Source organism: Puntigrus tetrazona, chromosome 4, assembly GCF_018831695.1.
Source record: "Puntigrus tetrazona isolate hp1 chromosome 4, ASM1883169v1, whole genome shotgun sequence".
NCBI classification, from domain to species: domain Eukaryota; kingdom Metazoa; phylum Chordata; class Actinopteri; order Cypriniformes; family Cyprinidae; genus Puntigrus; species Puntigrus tetrazona.
The window spans coordinates 8,528,348-8,549,617 of record NC_056702.1 but is presented as its reverse complement, the minus strand read 5'-3'; the positions used below and the strand labels follow the sequence as shown (position 1 = coordinate 8,549,617).

General features: G+C 40.1%; 2 protein-coding genes across 4 annotated transcripts; one reads left to right on the top strand and one right to left on the bottom strand.

Moving 5' to 3' along the window:
- Positions 1–1,615: 1,615 nt before the first annotated feature.
- On the bottom strand, positions 1,616–15,802 carry etnk1 (ethanolamine kinase 1). 3 transcript variants are annotated; one of them, XM_043236035.1, is made up of 8 exons: positions 15,540–15,798; positions 12,941–13,200; positions 11,700–11,840; positions 10,725–10,867; positions 7,057–7,140; positions 6,810–6,970; positions 4,587–4,660; positions 1,616–4,497 (listed from the first exon to the last, which is right to left on the bottom strand). In XM_043236035.1, exons 1-8 carry the CDS (start codon positions 15,684–15,686, stop codon positions 4,425–4,427), a joined length of 1,083 nt encoding a protein of 360 aa, XP_043091970.1. In that variant the 5' UTR covers positions 15,687–15,798; the 3' UTR covers positions 1,616–4,424. The 3 variants fall into 3 exon arrangements, 2 of the variants coding, with proteins under 2 accessions (XP_043091970.1, XP_043091972.1); XM_043236037.1 differs by lacking the exons at positions 1,616–4,497; positions 4,587–4,660 and adding an exon at positions 8,714–8,808 and having other exon boundaries at positions 6,831–6,970; positions 15,540–15,802; XR_006250548.1 differs by lacking the exons at positions 1,616–4,497; positions 4,587–4,660 and having other exon boundaries at positions 6,906–6,970; positions 7,057–8,808; positions 15,540–15,802.
- A 1,361-nt stretch (positions 15,803–17,163) lies between these two features.
- LOC122342917 (serine/threonine kinase receptor associated protein) lies at positions 17,164–21,245 on the top strand. The gene is made up of 10 exons (XM_043237119.1): positions 17,164–17,391; positions 17,542–17,666; positions 17,804–17,939; positions 18,019–18,100; positions 18,496–18,568; positions 18,678–18,777; positions 19,000–19,137; positions 19,219–19,355; positions 19,439–19,588; positions 20,535–21,245. The coding sequence occupies exons 2-10, from the start codon at positions 17,555–17,557 to the stop codon at positions 20,594–20,596; spliced, it is 990 nt and encodes a 329-aa protein (XP_043093054.1). The 5' UTR covers positions 17,164–17,391; positions 17,542–17,554; the 3' UTR covers positions 20,597–21,245.
- The last annotated feature ends 25 nt before the right edge of the window (positions 21,246–21,270 follow it).

The window sequence follows — 21,270 nt, the reverse complement described above, 5'->3', positions numbered from 1 at the left end:
AAAATAGACTGAAGAAGTCTTTTGTGATTAACGAGGTGAGACTTGTGCTAATTACTGTTTCCTCCGCTTGTAATTAGGTTGGCACATCTAATCAAGATGAATGAACGCCCTGACCCGCTGCACATTGTTTGTGGCTCACAAACCCAGCGGCTTTTACATCTTTATTCCTCAAACCGTATTATCATGACCTTGTCTCTGTGAGACACGCTCCCATAACTGCGTATTGCTTTATTACACCCTCCTGCGGTGTGTTAAAAGAGATGCTGTGAATGCAGGCTTTGTCTGGTCCGTTCTGCCTTCAGCTGCTTTTAAGCTTTTTCAGTCATTTAGTCCATGTCTACCACCTGTTGTGGAAAAAAAGCCGAGGCATGAATAGATGCGTGCTGCATGCACTGACTTTTTTTTTTTTTGTTCGATGCATCTTGCTTTTAATGACGAAGAAGTATAGAGAAGTTTGTAAGGAGCAAACTTTTAGGGGGTGGGGGTTGTATTTTTGCTCATATTATTGTATGTAAATGAGGCACCGGAATTGTACTAATATCTCGATATGTTTGCGTCTCGGCGCTTGTAATTATTTCAGACAAGTGTTTGTAATTTGACCTTTGTAAAATGGAAATAAGTTGAGGCGTGAATACAGATATTGAATTTGGTAATTAATGCAGAGCTCTTGGTGGAAGTCGCTGGAGGGACTGGAACTAATTCAATTACAGTCTGAACTGGAGCGCCGTTATAATTATTTCTTTCTGAAACACTCTGTAGCATAAAATGCAGGCGTGCTTTTTTTTATTCTTCCCCCATTCACCGGCGTTAACTACTTCTGTGAACAAAAAATGGTGGCTTAATACATTACTCGTCGTAACATTGTGCTCTGCTAAAAAAAAAAATCCTTTAGTTAATTCGGTGTTCCCAGTCCAAAATGACCAATATATTTTACAAATTGCTTGTAAATCTCTCATTATGCTATATCATGACCACATTTTGAACTGTATCTTTTTGTGAACTACTTTTTTTTTTTAATTAGCGCCGCTTTTGTGTGACCTGATTGACTGTAGGCCTGCGCTCATGCACCTCGGTTTTTGAGAGAAGAAAAGCATTATTAGCAAGTCATTTCTCTCAGGTGCATAGGCTCAGATCAACTAATCAAAACAAAATAATAGCGTCGCAATAATAAATCACAATGAGAAATTTAGAAGCTATTTTAATAACGCCTCACTGTAAGCCTTTATGTACAATGCATTTTAACAGGCTAGTGAATGGTATTAATACATTATAACGATTCATAATGTGCTTTATTACATCTTGTCGCTAATAATTATAACTGAATTTAAAATGTCACGAACTCAAATGTGTGATTGCTATTGCGCATTATAAGGTGCGGAAAACAGGCGTAACGCAATAAAACGTATTTAATAAAAGGCTTTAAATAAAGTGTGAAAATAAGTCAGTTTTAGTCCAGTGCAATTGCATCGACTACCATTTTCAGAAAAAAGACGATCCTTTCCAGGTCAAAACAACCAAACCACAACATAGATTACAAATCAACTAGGTAAATTTCATAAAAATATAATTTTTTTCTTTTTTTAAGCAGAATGGGAACTCAAAACAAAGGTGCGAATATAGTTGGTTTAACTTTATTTCTATTCAATGGATTTGATACAGAATCTACAATGCAACACTTCAGGATTTCATCCCCATATTATTATTATTAAATCTAACAGCTCTTCTTAGAAAAAGAATATCTCTGTTTAGTTATTGACAACAGGCATTGTTTAATAAGAAGCAAAGATTTTCTTTTACAGTTTGTTTACAGTTGTACATATACACCTATGCTAAAAACCGCCAGTAGACGCTTGCATGAGGCAGTCCTGTACATCTTTACGTTCACCAGAAGCACTTCATTGGCTAAAAGTTGGAACCACCCATCACTTTGGGGTTTATATAAACGCTAAAGAGTGCAAAGAAATCGGAAATCATCTTCACAGACTGTTGAAAGAGAAATTTCCCACTGCTACTGTTTGATGAACATTTCTGGTGTAAAAGAAAAAGAAAGGAAAAAGTAGCATGTAGCATTCTTTGTGGTCTTTGACTGTTTAAAAACGTGATCAAGGTGCAAGCTTGACAGTTACAAAAGAACCGGCATAGAAAAAAGAAGCTTGTGTCAAAATACATTGAAACAACCAGAAATTCACAGTTTCTAGTATTTACAGAATTGTATATGGTTGTTTGTAGTATAGGCAAACTGTCACAGGAAACTGAGGTAAATGAGGGTAGCCAGGCGGTGCGAAGGCAAGTCTCAGAGCTGAGGTTTGCACCAGAAAACGACTTGAAGAAAAAAACTTTATAACACATCGCTCATGCATCAGAAACTAAGTGGAATTGATTTCAGTGGCATCTTTTTTTTCTTGTTCTCTATGATATTTTGTCAAATAATTGATTTTTTTTGATTGGTGTGTTTTTTATCATATATAAATCAGTTGATTTAGGTGGTAACTGTGGTGTCTAAACACAAAATTGGATCAGCCTTTTTAAAAAAAAAAAAAAAAAAAAAAAAAAAAGAAATGTTCAAAAGTTTGGGGTCAGTAAGATTTTCTAACATTTTACAAATCTCTTAATCTCACCAAGACTGCATTCATTTGTCAAAAAAAACTCTCTATATATTAGGGTTTATACAGCACTATATAACTGTTTTATTTTAATGTCTTTTAAAATGTTATTTACTTCTTCTATGGCAAAGTTGAATTTTCAGCAGCCATTATTACAGTCGTCAGTGTCAGAAATAAGTCTAATATAATAATTTGGTGCTCAAAAAATATTTTTTTTATGATTAAATGTGGAACTGTAACGTGACACTTTTTCATGATTCTTTAATAAAAATAAAAAGGAAGTGAATAAAAGTACTCATAAAATCTAGTCGACTCCAAACTTCTGAAGAGCATTATAACAGATAAAAAAAATATGTATAATTTGCCCAAGGACATTATTTGCCCTTACGTTTAACGTTTCTAGGGCATTTTGTCCATTTCAAAATCCAGATTCATTTCCGAGTAAGATCGTATTAATAAACGACTACGCCATTACCGTGTAGCTTGGTTACACATAAATAGTTTTTCCTATAGCAGTAAATTTAGTAACAGGGACCCTGCAAAACAAAGCAATACCAAAAATCTCCCACCACGTGCGGTTAAAGCTAGCCTTAAGCAGAAAGAGCGGCCCGTCGCAAGGTGAAGTGAGGACTGATTTTGTTCTTAAAGCGATCAGAGTTTGTGCAAAAAGGCCTGTAATTTAGTTAAGCGGACCGGGGGTTTACGAATACAAAAGCTTTAGTGCGTCCAGCAGGCGATACCATCGTTAAGGCTTCCAGGAATTACATCCGTTACAAAAAGTTCACCGATACCTCCCAGAAAAAGCACACGTCTCGAGAGCGACCTCCGTGACAGCGCCACTTAAATAAGTACAAAACCACAGCTCGAAATGTAAATATTACCACATGTTATTTCTACCGTGAAAAAATACATTGTGCATAATGTACAAGCAAGAAATATCAGCACTTTGGTGTGGGCTTCGGATTAGCTACCGGCTCGTTGTAGCCACGGCTACTGTGCGTCTACTTTCTCCAAGCACCACGCTGAGATAACAATGAGAAACTTTATGAATGCGCTATACAGTGGTTCACAGTGACAGGACGGGGTGGAGGGATCGTCTGCCAGAAACGAACAACGAAGCTTCTATTGGTCCCTGAATTACACATCTTAACGCAGCTGTGCCAGGAACAACCCTCGTAAGGAACAGACGGGCCCAAAGTTCACCGTTTATAGACGGAATCAGCGACTATCCATACAGTAAAGCCTACGATATCTTACAGTACACCGATTTCTCCCATTAGAAGTTGTGTAAACAAGCAGGAATGACCTTTAGGGTGATAGTTAAGTCGCTGGAAACGGACCCAGCGGCCCTCCTCGCTGTCTCCGTACGATAATTGTGGTTTCCCTGTCCTCGCAGGATCGGTATCTGGGGAGCTTTTCTTAATCTGAGATTCTCCAGGGATCGCTCTTCACTTACACTGGCAAGTCGAGACTCTAGAGTAAGCCATCTACGCGAGTTGTCTGCTTCCTCAATTGGCAATTTCACTTGACTGAAAATGGGCTAGGGCACTGGGGCGAGCCTCTCTCTCTCTCTCTCTCTCTCTCTCTCTCTCGATCGATCGACCGCCAACGTAAAAGCGCAGGAGGAGGGCTTGGGTGCTTGTTTTTACTACGACGCTAAACCAGCTTTGAGTTCAGAGGTGATTTGGGGCTTATCTAAAATGATGCGTTCAGACAAGTAAGTGCAGTGTTCAGTCTACAAACTGAAGAGGTCTCCGGCTAGTTCTTGTGTCCACCAGGGGGAGCCCTTTTCTGGAGTAGCGCGAGCCAAGACCTGAGAGATTATTCTGGAAGGTGCAGGGACGTCACCTCCGGTTTCATCTTGAAGTACTGGCTGAAACGGAGAACTGCATACCTGCAGAAGCAAACGTGGTGGACAGGAATCAGAACGCCTTGCTGAAATCGCGATTTTTACGGATGTTACTTGAAACGTGAAAAACTTACCCCAAGAAGTCAAAGTCAATGGTGGAGTACTGAGCTTGGATCAACGCCCACAGTCCCCAAAAGAAATGAGATGCCTGGGCAGAACAAAAACAAACCAAACATACCATGAGGAAGTATTAAAGGAGTACGTATAAAAACAGAAATTCAGCATTTATACCAAAAGAACAAATTATATGCAACTGTAATTAAATTCAAATGAGCGTTTTCATTGTTAAATAAGACTTGAAGAAAGCTTAAATAAATGAAATATTAAATGCATGGTACATTTAAATATGCAATATCATTATAAAAAGTTAAAATGATTACTAAAACATGAATAAAATAAATTAAAAGCTAAATAAAACGCTAAAAAAGTGTTTTTTTAATAAATATTATAGTATATGAGAAACAAATACTCAATGTATTTATATTTTAAATACACAAAAATATATATCATCTGTTCCCAAACTTTCTATGGCATTAATGAAACCTGAGACTAAGAAATATTCCCGAAAGGCCTTGATTCACCTTAAAACCGGAGTTAACTGTGACAGATTGTATGTTGTACATTGTTGCTTGGAAACATCTGACCCACGCCTTTCTAAGCAAAGACGGCTTTTAGTGGACCCATTAAAAAAGGAAAAAGATAACTGCATGGAAGTTATTCGTGTTGATTCTGGATCACTGACAGTGAAGTAAAAGCTTATAAAATGTGGCATTTATATAAAAGCCCTCAGATGAGACCCAATCACTCCTGCCATCATGTGAGTAAAGATCACGGGTTTGCTGGCCTATAATAAAGTCTCTATCCTCTGTGTTTTTCGCTCAACTGCACAGAATAAATGTTTGCCTCTGCCAGAGTCAAGGGTCTCGATCCCCCTCAGACACAATCTCCGAGTATATTCAGACCATCTTTTATAAAACTCTGTGTCTCCTGGCTTAGGCATGTGAAGATGGTGTGCAGACATCAGGGGGACATAATAAAGCAGAGATTCAATGGACGCCACACACCCACGTCCATCTAAAATGACATGTCCTTATGTACGGATATTATTTGGAAGTATCGGTTAAATGAACAATACTTTCGTAACGCACGTACATTTGTGCATTTTAAGCTTCCTAGTCTTCAGCGCCACATGATCCTTCAGAAACCAATCTAAGGGGCTGTTTTATGTTGAAAACACTGATAAATACAAATGTTTTAATTGCCTTTAATGCCTTTAATTGTATGCATCCATCGTGCAGAATAAAATATTTCATTTAAAAAAAAAATATTTTTTAATAATATTTAAATTAAAAACAAAAACATCTTGTTAACCAAACCTTTGAAAAAGTGGTGTACAAAGCATATGTAAATAATTATTTAGAATAACTCCATCCAATATTATTTATAAAAAAAAGGCATTCGAGTTACAAAATATAAGTGACTGAAGGCACAAGACAGCTGCCTTAGAAAAACCATAATATTATCTAAATCCGTTTATAGCAGGTTAGTGCATTAACGACACTTCATCAGAATATGCTCATATTCTGATTAACGCTGTAAAAAAAACAATTCAGCGCTATTCAGTTTTCTCTTAGCTTTCAATTAAAGCTACAGAAAAAAAGGAATCCAAAATGAAGGCAACAAATCGCATTCAACGAGGCTCACGCTATGGCATTCCTCCACCATTTAGCGTCTCTCAAGGTCCCTCTCAGGGACAGCAGAGAAAACGGAGCCTCTCGCAGTTTTGTTCACCACATCTGAAAGCCATTTTTACTTCTTTTTTTTTTTCTTCTTCTCCTAACGGAATCAAAAAAATATCTACCCTGTCTCGAACCCGTCCATTGTTCGCAAAAGGCTAAACAGCGAGTGCTATTAAATTAATTTTCCTCTCGGTAGTAAATATCACTATCAAGAAAAGGCTGGTGTGCCACTCGCCCGTCAAAGACCGACGCGGGGACGCGCGCGGACACCCAGGGGTCCTCGCATCAGACGTGCGCAAAGACGGGCGGGGTGTCAAGGCTCCTTCCCTGACAACTTGCGATCACTATTCATACCTTTGTCTCCACTGCGGATGATCTATCCGCTAAATAGTTCAACTGCTCACGGTGTTCCAGTTTACATTGTAAACTGCCGCATGTCATTAAAGACAGTAATTACATTGAAAAAACAAAAGTCCGATGTTTAATTTGGCAGGGCGCAGATGGATCGAAATGCGTCACGATTCCAGATAGCGGCGGATGAATCCAGTTTCGACTCACCAAGGCGAAGCGGTTGACTTGCACGTAGAGCAGCTCCACTTCAGTGCCGGAGACCTGCGTGCCCTGTGATTTGTACTCCTTGTAGGCCTCCAGATAGGCCCGGAGCCACTGCAACTGGAGCTCTCGCCCGGGATACAGGGTGTAGTCCACCTCATTCAGACCTGTCGATCACAACCGGGTTAAGGCTGGTTAAGCAGGTTCTCTTCTCCCCTGCACAATAGCTTAGTTCGTGCTTGTATCGCATTACCTGCAAATTCATTGAAGTGGTTCCCAATGTCAAAGGCTTGATAATTGTACCCAGCATATTCGTAGTCAATGAATTTGACATTTCCTGCAGGAGGGGAAACAAATAGCAATTTGTTTAGAAAAGCACACGGGCATGGTCTTCTTAATAACCCTTGTTCTTTTTTTTGTTTTTTTTACTGTAACAATCTATTGCCTGTATTAGCAAACCAACACTACATGGGCATTATCTGCAATTTAAATGGCTTATCAAAAATCACATCTGGGAAAAGGAGTAAGGATTTGCATTCTGGTGACAAGACAAGAGAGAATAAAAATGACAACGTGAACAAGACATGGGGACAGATTTCATGCACTTATAGCATGCGTGTGGAAAAAAACTGCATGTTATATTTAGGTGATTCTTCAACTAGGGTCAGTTTGAGAATTTTTACTTTATTCCAGACAGTTTCAATTCATATGAAATAGTTTTTACATCCTGTAATGACGACCTGATCATCGGTGTGCAATGATTTATGCAATGACAGTTGTCCTAAGTTTTTAAACTTTTGACCATTTTGGCAGTCATGTCAAAAAAAAGCTACTCTCAGATCATGATGCAACAATCTTTACAATAGTTTTGATGTTCGTTGTGCTTATAGCAGCATATGAATATTATTAATTGTAAGTGTAGGAGTAAGTGAAATTTTGCAACACTTTTTATTAGAAAAACAATGTTTTATGATAATAATAATAATAATAATAATAATAATAATAAAATTATGATTATCTGTTATTAATTTAATAAGTTTATCTAATTGATGAATCACCATTTACATGAGTCTGCTGAGAAGAAAAGTAGAAAACTTGCAATATTTCGCTTAATATTATTATTTTTTTTTTTTAAATACGCGTGTCTATTAAAATGTTTATTTATTTTAACTGAAAACAAACATGACTTCTTAAATAGAAATTATTTAGCAATTGGGCAAAGTTTTTTTTTTCCCCCACTGTTTAAAAGGTGACAAATAAACTACAAATGAACCGAGGTCGACAAAAAGTGGGCAAAGCTACTGCAAGTTTTCCAGGAAATCTCGTGACTGGTGAAAGAAAGAGCGCCTCGAGTAAACGGCCTTCTGCTCTACAGGAGGAAACGCAACGGTAAAAGTAAAAAGAGAGAGTAAAATAAAAAAGCAACAATGGATGAACAAGTCAGGTTAGACAAGAGTGTGCAGCTTTTAGAAAAATGCAGATAAATCGAGAGAAGTGAAAACAAAAGTACAACAAAAAACGGAGACGGCTGCACTGTAAAAAACCACAGGGCTGGAAGGACAGAGGAGTTAAAGGAGAGAAAACGGGCAACGTTGCCATCTAGTGGCACATAGTCTGTATAGCAGTGGTCTAGCAAGCAAAGACTGATGGGTCAGGTGATGTAGACAGTGTTGACTTCAATCAGAATACAAAGCCTTACTCCTCTCGGTCTACGTATGTGTAATGCATTATTCATTAATCACTGCCTAGTTAGCTACATGTAGCAGTATTGCACCTAAAGTGTGTTTGACTTTACGTTGCCTTGCATTCCCAGTGCTCTAGAGCTTATGGTGTGTAGAACAAAAAAAAAAGGTTTGATTGAAATTGGACAGAAGTGTTGGTCTACAGAAAGAGACACGTGAGGTGGTTACCGGACCCGGTGGCGTCCTAGCGGGACACACTGAACACCTCCAGTCAGTGGCTATAGCCCTGTGCAGCAGATGAAGAGATTTGGGCAAACTCACATCTGTCACAGAACACACACAGCTTCACTGCAGAGAGGCCATTGGGCACCTCCCCCGTTAAGAAAAAAAAACACGGCTCATCTCATAAACGCACACCCCCCACCACACAGCATCCCCATTGGCCCATTAGCCAGCCAATGAGGCCCCAAGTTACTGGCTCTATGCGAACGCCGCTGCAGCTTCCTGTGCAGGTCGAGCCTAACCTATTTGTCTCCCTGAGTGTCGACGAAAGGCGAGAAAAACATAAACAAGTAGCTATTGCGTAACACTCCCGGTCTCGCTTTCTATAGGTTTGGTCGGGAAAGGGGAAGTGAGCAGGGACGTCAAAAACGTAAACATTTTACTGCGAAAACTTCCTCCCGCCCCTTGGCCTGCGTGTTAAAAGCGAGTTAGAGGAAGTGGCTTGGCTTATTTTTATAATTTTTTTTTTTCTCTCCTTCCTCTCACTAAATTCAAAAGCAAACAAGCGCCCCGAGGTCGCAGCTGCCTCCAAACCCTGTTCTCCAAGCAGATTTCCCTAGACCCAATGTCTAATCGCTCGCTGTGAATAATTTACTGCTTCAAGAACAGTTTTTAGGGGCAAGTGATACCTCGGGGGCAGCTGATACGTGCCGGTGCCAATCGGTTTGACTGCTGCAAAAAAAAAAAAAAAAAAAAAAAAAAAAAAAAAAAAAAAAAAAAAAAAAAAAAGTGAGAGACAGAAACTACACACTCTCTCACACTACTGCTGTGGGAGAGTAGACATTTTCTCATGCTCATATTCTGGGTCATTTCTGTTATGCTGGGGATTTTGAGTGAACACAGGTTGACTTTGAATCAATAATGCGAGTGTGCGTGTATATTTATTAACTTTTTTATTTTAATTAGCAAATATATAGTTCTTTGCTTATGTTATATATAAATGTACTTTATTATATAAAAATATTATACTTTATTAGGTTTGGTACTTGAGAACATGACAAAATGTCCACATCCACTCAAACCGAAGACCAAAGTAAAAATGACCAATTAAAAGATTTACAAGTAGAATATTTTAATAAAATGTGTATATTTCTAAATTTATTTTTATTATTTTAATAAAAACTACAGTACATTAAATACCAACAATCTATACATCTAAGCAATTCATATAATAGATGTAATAAGATAAACTATTAAAAATGACTAATTAAGACAATATATATATATATATATATATATATATATATATATATATATATATATATATATATATATATATATATATATATATATATATATATATATTTTATATTTTTATATATTTATTATTTTATTTATTTATTTATTTTTTTATTCTCCTAGTCTAATTTACATGTTGCAAGTATACGCTGTATTATAACGTTTGAAAAAAAAATATCAATTAACCATTTTGAAATTAGGCTTTTAAAATCGCCTTTCTGTTACTTTCTTGTCGTCGTATAAAGCTGAAGCGCCTTACCCAGAGCCGGGCATGATTATTAGTCTGATACTGTGTTTTATAGCAATGCTTCCTCATTTTAAAAAATATGTTTGCAGAAACGTGCATAACAGGAATGGCGAGAGTCACGCTCGCATTCACTCTCCGTCCTGAGGGTCAGGTAGCGGCAGACAGTGGCCGGTCTGTACATCATGAAGATAGTAAACAGCGTCACAGCATTCAACAACATTCCCCAAAGCAAACACAAACACACATTTGCTTTTGATTTCAAGAACAGAAAACACATTTTATGGAAGCCAGCGGATTCTCCTGATGCCTTGATGAAATTGGATGAGACTGTAATTTTACGACCCTTTAGGAAAGGGCACCCATGCTATATTTCTGAGGTGAAAACACTAAATTTAAGCCTACCTTGGGCAGGGGGGGTTGGGGAAACATACGCTGTGGCTGAAGGAAGCCGGTGGGGTTTGTTGGACTCACCTTCCTGTTGGTTGTAGATGATGTTCTTACAGAGCAGATCGTTGTGGCACAGAACGACTGGGGAACCCAGTTTAGAAAGGTTCTGCTGAAGCCAGATCATCTCGTCTCTAAGACACTCAGCGCTGGGCACCTCACTGTTCAGCCTGGAAACAAACGACACGTTCGCGCATTTAGAAAACACGAAACGCACTTTTGCGTTCCAGCGCGATTCAAATAAGGGACGGCGTGCACAAAGCCGCCTCGCTCAATGAGATAAACATCAGAAAAAGCTATAAATAGTAAACTGGCTGCAGAGGCACCGTACAGGTGTGTGATTTGTTGCACAATAAAATCGACACGGGCGCGAACGCTGTAGAGCCAAGAAAAATAAAAATAAAAAACGCACACGCCTAGCTGTCCCAGTTTTGAGCGTACTTTACAAGCTCGCGTTTCCTATATGCTTTAGGCTATGTACAAATTCTGTTGCATTTGCAAAGACTTATCAACAGATATTTAATGGAGATTTTGTTGTTAATAATAATAATAATAATATCTTACTTTCTGATAAGTGTTCATATTATTGGAGCAGTGCCATCGTTGTCATCGACCTTGAGAATCTACTTTTTTTAAATTAATTTGTAGAAGTAAAAAAAACAAACATGCATGCTTCGTCTGTGCAAACGCATTTGACTGTGCCACGATGAGTCACGTCACCTGACATCGTGACATTGGGAGGGTTTTCAAACCGCAATGTAAGCAAAGCAGGTTTTTTTTTTTTCCTCCCTCTCAATATGAGAAATGTCAAACATCTAAAGAACCCTGTGTGCTTTCTGTATGTCATAGCAAGCGAAGCTGAGATCTGAACCTGCTTGTATCCACAGCTTCAACATCGCCCGGAGACATTATACCTAAAGGGTGCGTTAGCCTATATGTTCTGATTTGTCAAAGCACAGTTATACTACATACGGCTTTAAAAGGGCAATGCGAAAAGCTCACCTATGGTCCTTCTCGGGGTCTTCAAAGTGTGTAGGAACAAGAGAAAAGAACTTGCTCATCTTCAGCCAGAGGTCTGATTGGGGCACCCAGCCGTTGTGGGCATGTATGGCGTGGTACTTCGCCATCTGTCTCACAATGTGCCTGTACACGAATAAACATGGCTTATTTACGTGATATTTTAGCGTGGCCAATATTTTTGATGTACAATACGTAACATAAATCAAGAGTTTGATCAAACAGTGCCGTCCAACATTTAATCACGATTAATTGGATCCAAAATAAAAATTCTTGTTTACAATATACGTGGGTGCACTGCGGATATTTATTATACATGTATAAGGACACACACAAACAGCATATATGTTGAAAGTATTTATATTAATATGTATATAAATTGTATTATATATAAACTGATTTAATTATGCATTTAACATTTTTCTTTAAATATATACATGCATGTGGATGTATTTATATGTACACAATACATAATACACAGAACACGTACTAAATATGTATTAAATTAACAAAAACTTGTTTTAAATGCAAATGACGGCGAATATTCATTTGACAGCACTACATTTTTAAAATAAGTTTCTGATTCTTACAAAGGCTGAATTTATTCAATTGACAATATAGCAAAAACAGTAATATTGCCAGACTAACTGTTTTACAGTAGAAGTAAAAAAAAAATAAAATAAAGTAATTTATTCCTGTGATGGCATAGTCTTCAGTGTCACATGATCCTTCAGAAATCATTCTAATATGCAGGTTTGGTGCTTAAGAAACACTATTATAATTAATGTGAAAAATTAACTCGTTCTTCTTTGGAACTGATGTTAATTTTGCTCAACTGAATGTGTCCTTGCTGAATAAAAATATTCATTTTTGTACCCCAAACTTTTAGACGGCAATGCGTTTAAATGCCAACCCTTTAGTCATCGCCCTGCTAACACAGTAGCCTTGTTCTTTCCCCGCTGTCTGAGACCTGACAAGCATTGGCGGGAGGCCTGGGTCAGCGTGCCAGAAAGAAGAGAGAGAGAGAGAGAGAGAGAGAGAGAGAGAGAGAGTGCTATGCGTCATTCATGTCTTAAGGGATTAGCGAGTAAGGTTTGGGGTTATGTGACAAGTGTCTGTCTGGCTAGCTGGAGGTCAGCGCCGGTATCTCCGTCTCCGTCACGCCGTCCTGAATCAATTAGCTCGGTATTCTAAGGCCGATTGGATTCGAAGACGCAGTTTCTCACCTGAAGATGGCAGGGCTGCGGATGTGCTCGGGCTCCAGGGCCACTCCCTGCAGAAACTCATAGCACAGGCCGTTGTTGAAGGTGCAGTAGAGGCGCGGAGCACATCGGTGCGCCTGCAGGACGCGGAAGCTCTTCACCTCGTTCTCACGGTCCACAAACAGCTCCGTCTTGTTCCCGTAGACCCGGACCAGGACCACGTCCTGCATGGACCCGCCGACGTAACAGCCGATCAACTTGTTCGTGATGCCGTCGGTGAAAGACTGCAGAAAGAGGAAGAGAAGAAGAAGAAGAAGAAAAAAATAAAAGCAGAGAGGTCAGATGGTTTGAGGTTAACCTTTAGTGATGTTCACGAAAAAAAAAACTCTTTTGTGAGATCGACATCACATGCTTCGAGTTCCTTTTCTGCTTCTCAGCTGAAGAGAAACCTCTTATTTACATGTAAACAAAGGAGACTCGGTGTAACCAAGACGACTAAATTAATTACGTTTATTTAGACCCAGAAGCGTTAGTGCATTCGGCCCGAACAAATTTACATTGTCTACCAACGTAAAAAAAAAAAAAAAAAACGGAGCGTGTTTGGGACGCCAAGCATTCCAGGCCACAATCATCTGCCCTATCTGGGACTGACTGGCAGTGGGCGGAATGTCAGGAATTTGATTTCTGCCAGCGTCAGAGCGGTCTGGCATGTGCTGAGCAATCGATTTCGTTTCAAAGTTGATGAAAACAACCCAATACGTGCATCTGGTTTCCCACCATGCCAGTGACGCGACACGCCCCTGCCAGCTCTGTTTATACAAGGAAACGCTGTTCCGCACCTCGGGCTAAACAGCGCTCGGTTTACAAGAATATTATCACAGACTGCTGACTTTTCATCCGGATGGAGGCTTCGGACATGCGGGTTTACACTTAATGGGGAAGTGAGTTCATGTGCGGTTTGTTTGGAACTTAAAGGGACGGTTCAATCCAAAATGAAAATTTTGTCATTATTTACTCATCTTTGTGTCACTCCAAAATATGTAAAAAAAAATTTATTATCTGCGCAACACAAATAGTTGAAATCTCATTCGAGGTCCGACGCTGTTGGGGTGTTCTTCAGAATGTGAAGTACTTTGGGGAAAAATCATCAATAAAGCACCAGCCGCCCCGTGGAAATTTCCACTCGGCCATCTCAAAGGTCATTGGACTCAACGGCAGCGGCAAGCACTTGAAAAACTTGATTCAAGATGCCTCCCCAGGTGCGCTGGTAAAGAAAAGATTGCCATCTTCACACCAAGGCAACGGAAACCCGAACCGTCGCATTGAACATTGTTCACGCCGTGGTCAATAGTCAATACGCGCAGGTTCTAATTAGCGGAACTGACCTCAGGCTAGGTTTCTGAGAAACTCCACCAAACGCTGCTTATCCAGAAAAGCTGAAAACTTCTGGAAGAATGGGTAGTCGTGCGAAGCACGGGTGTTCTAGGAAAAGGGCGGTTCTGCGAATTGCCCCGTTCAATCGTTAAGGACGCTTTTAGGCTTTTTTGTGTAGATGTCACCGATGTCTGAGATTCCGCCCACCTCGGGTTAATCAGTCGTGTATGAAGGCAGAGCGCCCTGGGGTGAACAAAGCAGCGCAATGTCACCGTCACAGTCACAGTCGTCTTTCTGTGTCGGCTGTAAGCACACACCTATAGCGTTACAGTAACTTCACTGGATGGCAAACGAATGCCTCGATGCTGACGGTCCTACGCAAATATTGACTTCGAGCCATTTCAGAAATAAAGAAGGCTGTACGAGGATATGCAGGTCGAACGTTTCCTCATACTTCATTCACTGCACCTGTCCATCTCTGGGAACGGTGAACGACAGGAGTCATTCAGAAGTTACAAATAAAAACATTTTCTACATTATTATGCCTCTTCCGGGGCCTTCAGGTCTCATAGCATCTGATAAGTTCCAATTAAACTGGAATAGACGACTAGTAACTGTTATTTATAACTTAGTAATTGTACGGTTACATTAAATACAACTGCATTAATACTAGCCGGAAGCAAGAAGTTGATAATCACTGAATCAACATAATTTAATGCAAGAAAAACTAAACTTTAATCAGGTATTAAAAACCTTTTAAAGTACCAATTACAGGTTACCACTTTTTACAGTGTAGACTTGAACTAATACGCATCTAATAAACAGTATTACCTGCTAATTGAAAGATTGCAGAGCTGTTAAAACAGACGCTAATTCGTTTAAAGGAATGAAAAACGCAATGCACAAAACGCAAGGCTCAGCCACCGACATTTTACTTTTTACTTTCCACTTTTAGCGCGGCTGTAATCGCCTGAGAGCGGTGCACTAAATACGCTGTAGCATGCATGCATGCGATATTTATTTTCATGAATGAGAGCGTTACAGCATGAGCTCTTTGACAGCTCGCGTCGTGCCGCTGTGTGTCTGCTGAGCGCCATGGTGCCGACGGGTCCATCTGGTGACGCAGCTCAGGATTTGAAGGCGCAACACGCTTAACTTCGCTTTCTGCGTTATATAACGAGCTGCCGTCGGTAAACGCGACCTTTCTGTATCGGTCAGGGTCGGCGAGGAAGAAAGGCGTGAGGATTACCTTCATTTTGACCTCCGAGGGTTTCCAGTGGGGTCTCAGCGTCTTGATGAGCTTCAGCGCTCCGGCTCTGTAATCGTGCTCGTCCAGGGTTACGTCTAATTTAGGGACCACGGGCGCGCCTTCTGGGACGTGAATGTAATTGGCCATTGCTGTAAACGCTCGCCGCTGCTGCTGCTGCTGAGGCTCCGAGACGGGGAAGATTCAATGAATGCTTTAAAGTAAAGCAGGGTGCGGATTTAAGCTCAGGTTCTGCACGGTTACGCCTCCAGTGGCGGTGTTCGATTCGCGAATCACTCGGCTCTTTCCCGCGATTCGAACGAACCGAACGTTCGAAAGGACCGTTCTGTCAAATGTGAAAATTCTATAAATAAATGTTTTTTTGGTAAAAAAAAATGTTATAGGGGTCTGAAACAACATGATCTGAGTAAATGAGATAACTTTACTATTTTTTATGGTGGTGAATCCCCTCCAATCACTCAAGTGGAATAAGAAACAGGCCACGCTCGTACGCCGAAAATATAAACAAACGACACATTTAAATCGAGCGACGATTAAAATGAATCGACGAATTGTTTTTGAACGGCTGCTCCCTCTAGCGAACTATTGCGAGCGAACCGATTCGCTAAAGTGATTCGGACTTGTCGGCTCTATCGGATGATCCCACCCCTGTGCGTTAAGAGACTGTCGCGGTGCATGCTGGTACAATATGACTCACGCTGCTTTACATCTAGAGCTTTCAGCGTTTCTGTGTCACTAAGATAATGCTCAGGTAGAGAGGCTTTCGTGTTTGCTTTTCTGTTTTCCAGTCATGAAAATGTGTGCTTACTGTAGGTGTTCATGTTAAATGGCCTTTAGCTCGATTGTCGAAGAGATAAATTAAGTGTAGGATCTGTAGCAACCTGTAATTAATGACAAGTTACAGTGATCCTGGACGTTTCAGATTGACCTAACTTTAAAGAAATGCAACAATAAAATATGCAAACTCTAGAAAATGTAAAACAATAACTTTGGCATTGTCTGTTCATCAGCCCCTCATCCCATAAAAAATAACCAATTAATAAAAAATGTCCCGTATTGACCCTAGGATTTTCACGACATCACTGGATGTTATCTAACAACTTTAAAACCGACGAGGCTCAGACTATTTGTTTCCTCCTGGATGTCTGTATGTAAAACATTTCCCACCGCAGCCTCTATTGAGTGTAATACATATTGTGACCGCTGTATTAAAAAATAAATAAATAAAGAGATAGCAGAGTTCTAATTTCTCAAAAAGTTCACTTGATGGTAAAGTAAGTACATGGTCCAATTGTTCAAAAAGTTAAATAGGGATCAGAATGGATTCAGAAATCCATCTTACTTTTGTGCTAAGAAATGTTACACACACACACACACACACACACACACACACACACACACACACACATATATATATATATATATATATATATATATATATATATATATATATATATATATATATATATATATATATATATATAACACAATAAACTTTTAGCGATACACGTTTCCAAAAAAAGTTATGAACGTTCGTCGTTATAGAAAGGACCGGACCACGTGACACGACTCCGACCAATCCCGTCGCGCCGCGGGCCGGAAATGATGGCCCGGTTTTCACGCCAGCGCTTCCATTATGTTCCTGTAGCGTTAGCGAGGGCTCGAGTTTAGCTTACACACACACACTCACACTCACACACACACACACACACCTCGTGTAGCTGGTGGCACAGCACTGTAGCTGGGAGTGCAGCTCTGAGCTCCACAGTCCTCCCCGACGCGTTATCTGGCCGCAAAGTACTGGAGTGTGTCGTTGTTTTGCTGTTTTTGCAAGGTAATGCCTGATTTACTGGCTAGCCAAGCCTGGGTTAGCCAGCACATCTGTTCTGTTAAATACTTTCGTGTGCACATCTTTTCTTGAATTTTAATACACGTGTTAGCTATGTTTAGGTAAAAATACACACGTGTCCTGTCAACCTTTTAGGTCTCCAGTGAGTATGGCTATGAGACAGACTCCTCTCACCTGCTCTGGTCACACCAGACCTGTTGTGGATCTGGCGTTCAGTGGGATAACTCCTTATGGATATTTCCTCATTAGCGCTTGTAAAGGTAGGTGTGTTCTCCAATCCACCCTAGACAGCAAACCTGGTCTTCTTCCCAAGTATGGAGCGTACAGAATAGCTGCTCATAGCTTAATTGTCTGTGAAGTGCATCTGAAAGTTTGTTTTGTCAATCCAAAATCGCAGATGGCAAACCTATGTTGCGCCAGGGAGACACAGGGGACTGGATTGGGACGTTCTTGGGTCACAAGGGTGCTGTCTGGGGTGCCACCTTGAATAAAGAAGCTACGAAAGCAGCTACAGCCGCAGCAGATTTTACAGCGTGAGTGCAAGCGCTGGCCAAAAATGATATTGGTGAAGCGTTCTTTTACGTGTGCCGTTTGTGTGTTTTGGTACGACAGAAAGGTATGGGACGCTGTCACTGGAGATGAGGTCCTCACCCTGGCGCACAAGCACATTGTGAAATCTGTGAACTTCACACAGGTACTATCTGATGCTAGATGTTTACAATAACATTGTTTTTAAAGGATTGTAGAACGTGGAGTATTACAACTTGCAAACAGAAGGTTATTTTTCAATTGTAATAATAAATTCCAATAGAATGGAAGTTTTAAAGTTATATATTGATGTTTTTACTCCTTGTAGTCAAATAAAGCATCTGAGCATCTAAAACAAGAATTCTGCCCCTAATGTTTAAAAATTTCTCATGTGAAGGGCAATTCTTTATTTTTAAATAACTCTTTAATGCCATTTCTAATGCAAAAATGTTGCGATCTCTACTACTTCACAGCGCAATATGTCAATGCAGTAACGTCACTTCATTTCATGTTTTTGAACGCCGTTGAAAGTTTATTTACCAGCTTATGTTGAATCAACAGGACAGTAACTGTCTCCTGACCGGAGGGAATGATAAAGTGCTGCGCATCTATGATCTCGGCAAACCGGAAGCAGGTATTTAAAGGGACTTTTTGGAATTGTTTTGATGTCCACGATCCGATTCCTAGCCCTGCTTGCTTCAAGATGAACTGAAACGTAGGCCTAAATAGCGTTTGTAATGCAGAACCCCAGGAGATTGCAGGCCACACCTCTGCCATAAAGAAAGCTCTGTGGTGTAATGACGACCAACAGATTCTCTCGGCTGCCGATGACAAAACTATCAGGTGGGTGTCCCGAATAGCAACAGAGAAAGTCTTTGCGATGGATCAAATTTAAATGTTATTTGTCATATACACATACATATATGGTACGTCATGCAGTGAAATGCTTTTTTACAACCGTCCAGCATCTAAAAACGTAAAGAAAAGGTGCAGGCATTATAAATAAGAGATAAAAATGAAAAGGAATAGGTAGAGGTTTGAGTTTGTGTTGTCTTTCTTGTGTAGACTTTGGGACAAGAACACAAAGGAGGCAGTGAAGACCTTGTCGTTTGACGCCTCTGTCAGCAGCATGGAGTACGTTCCCGATGGGGAGATCCTCGTCATCACGTACGGGAGAACCATCGCTTTCTACAATGCCCATAGGTAGGTGGCTACAGGCTGTCACGTCATGCAAATATTACCTTGAGGACTAGTTAGGACAAAAACGTGTTCTTTATGTTTCAGTTTGGATTTGATCAAGACCGTGGATGCCCCTGCTTCCATTCACTCTGCCTCGCTGCATCCTGAGAAAGACTTCTTTGTAGCCGGAGGAGATGACTTCAAGCTTTATAAATATGACTACACCACCAAAGAGGAAATGGGTAGGAATATAGTCGTTTAATTGACATCATTATGAAAAAAAGCTTATGTGTTTATTTCTTCGCGCTTGACATTATGCTTTCAGAGTCCTATAAGGGTCACTTCGGGCCCGTGCACTGTGTGCGGTTCAGCCCTGATGGAGAGCTGTATGCCAGTGGCTCAGAGGATGGCACTCTGCGTCTGTGGCAGACGGCTGTCGGGAAAACGTACGGCCTGTGGAAATGCGTCTTGCCGGGTGAGTTTACATGGATGCCGTCAAGACCGCTAGTATGTAGGGCTGCACAAGTGGTTGAATGTAAACTGAAATTGATATCGCTTTGTGTATGCGACTAGGTTCTTTTACGTGCAAACCGCTCCTGATCCAGTGTTTTTAGTGTCTCTGAGCATCTCGGCTTGCAATAAATGCTACTGTGAACTCGGGTTGCTTAAAACATGTAACCACTTTCTTTCCAAACTTGTAATGAGAACTTGAAGTCCTTTTGTAAACCGACTGTTGTAAAAAAAAAAAAATAGATGTTTTAAGGGATCTCTGCAGTAAAAGGTTGGTGGTTTAACACGAAGAGTCATAAATATTAGCATTGAAATTTAACAGTTAACTACATATTTATCTTTAAAACTGCATTTTAGTGAAATATTACAGTAGTAATATTTAGTAATGCATTTTATATTTGTATATTAATGGTAATGTTACTTATTTAATAAATAGTTATCTTTAATATTAAATGTATTTATTTTATAGCCAATTATATATAATCACAAGACTTTGGGTCAATAATTGAGCAAAAAAAAACAATTTTATCTGAAAAAATGCCAAGTCTATTTTTTTTTTTATTATTATTATTATTATTATAAATACATTAACAGCCTAATATTCTTCTATCAATTAACCAAAAGAAAAGCTTGCCATATAGGAAAATGTAACAGTACCATATAAGCACAAAGTTAGATTTCGAAAGTCTTCTGACGCTGCCTTTATTTCAGCGATTAGCTGACAAAGTGACTTATTTTGCCTCTCGTTTGCATGAAGATGTGCTCTTTTCACTGACATACCCACAACACCCGGCACGATCCAATGCCTTCCCATCAGTAATTTAATACTAAATCAACGACTTGAAAGTGCTTCACGTGTGACCTCGTGTGTTGGATTCCACGCCCAGCGCTAAAATCCCTGTCCCTTTCAGAGGAGCTGTCGTCAGAGAACTCTGAAGCGCTGTACTGCCCTCCAGCAGAGATCAAGGCCTGAGTCGGGAGAGAAAGAGGGAGACGACCAGGCAAAGGAGGAGAAGATCACGGGAGAGGGAGAGGTCAGGGGACGGGATGGGTCCAGGAAACCACACCCCAGCAGAGTGCTGTGCCACCACCCTTCTTCACATGAGACGGACCGCACTACCGAGCGTGACTCGAGCGTGGAGACTAACCAACACGCATGTACACTATGAGCATCAGGAGACGGCGGTAGAGCTGAGAGCGCTAGTTCAAATGCTAATCCTCCAGCTGCCTGCTCTTTCTTTGATACCCATGATACACCAGTCAGCTCTTTCATAAGTGGTCGGTTTTTCTGCAGCACTGTGATCACTTTGGTTAAGATGGTTATCGTTTTTTGTTGTTTTTTTTTTTTTTTTGGTGTTACAACGTGTGCTTTCGGTACATTTCGTTTGTTGATGCAAGAGCTCAATCTTCAGTTTGGTAACATCTCTCAGCGGAAGTGCTCCCGAGGAACGTGTTATTCAAGTGTTTATCGATAGTGTGGATTTGTGGTAAATGTTTTCCATGACAGCCTGGGAAATGCGTAAAAAGCTTAAAAGTGACTTAAGTTCTTTAATAATTTTGTCTTTGGTTGCAACATATGTGTTGTATCATTCGACCAATAAAATGATGACATGCGTTTATCAGTTTGGATGTTTTATGTCTTTGTGA

What these genes read in the sequence shown, in the direction of transcription:
- etnk1 (XM_043236035.1), bottom strand. Translation starts at nt 15,686, where the DNA reads ATGGCCAATTACATTCACGTCCCAGAAGGCGCGCCCGTGGTCCCTAAA. An exon ending in CGCAGCCCTGCCATCTTCAG is followed by an intron (nt 11,841 to 12,940) that starts GTGAGAAACTGC and finishes ATTCGTGTACAG; the next exon opens with GCACATTGTGAGACAGATGG. An exon ending in CATCTACAACCAACAGGAAG is followed by an intron (nt 7,141 to 10,724) that starts GTGAGTCCAACA and finishes CCCCTCCTGCAG; the next exon opens with GAAATGTCAAATTCATTGAC.
- LOC122342917 (XM_043237119.1), top strand. Translation starts at nt 17,555, where the DNA reads ATGGCTATGAGACAGACTCCTCTCACCTGCTCTGGTCACACCAGACCT. An exon ending in GCCGCAGCAGATTTTACAGC is followed by an intron (nt 17,940 to 18,018) that starts GTGAGTGCAAGC and finishes TTGGTACGACAG; the next exon opens with AAAGGTATGGGACGCTGTCA. An exon ending in TCTCGGCAAACCGGAAGCAG is followed by an intron (nt 18,569 to 18,677) that starts GTATTTAAAGGG and finishes TTTGTAATGCAG; the next exon opens with AACCCCAGGAGATTGCAGGC.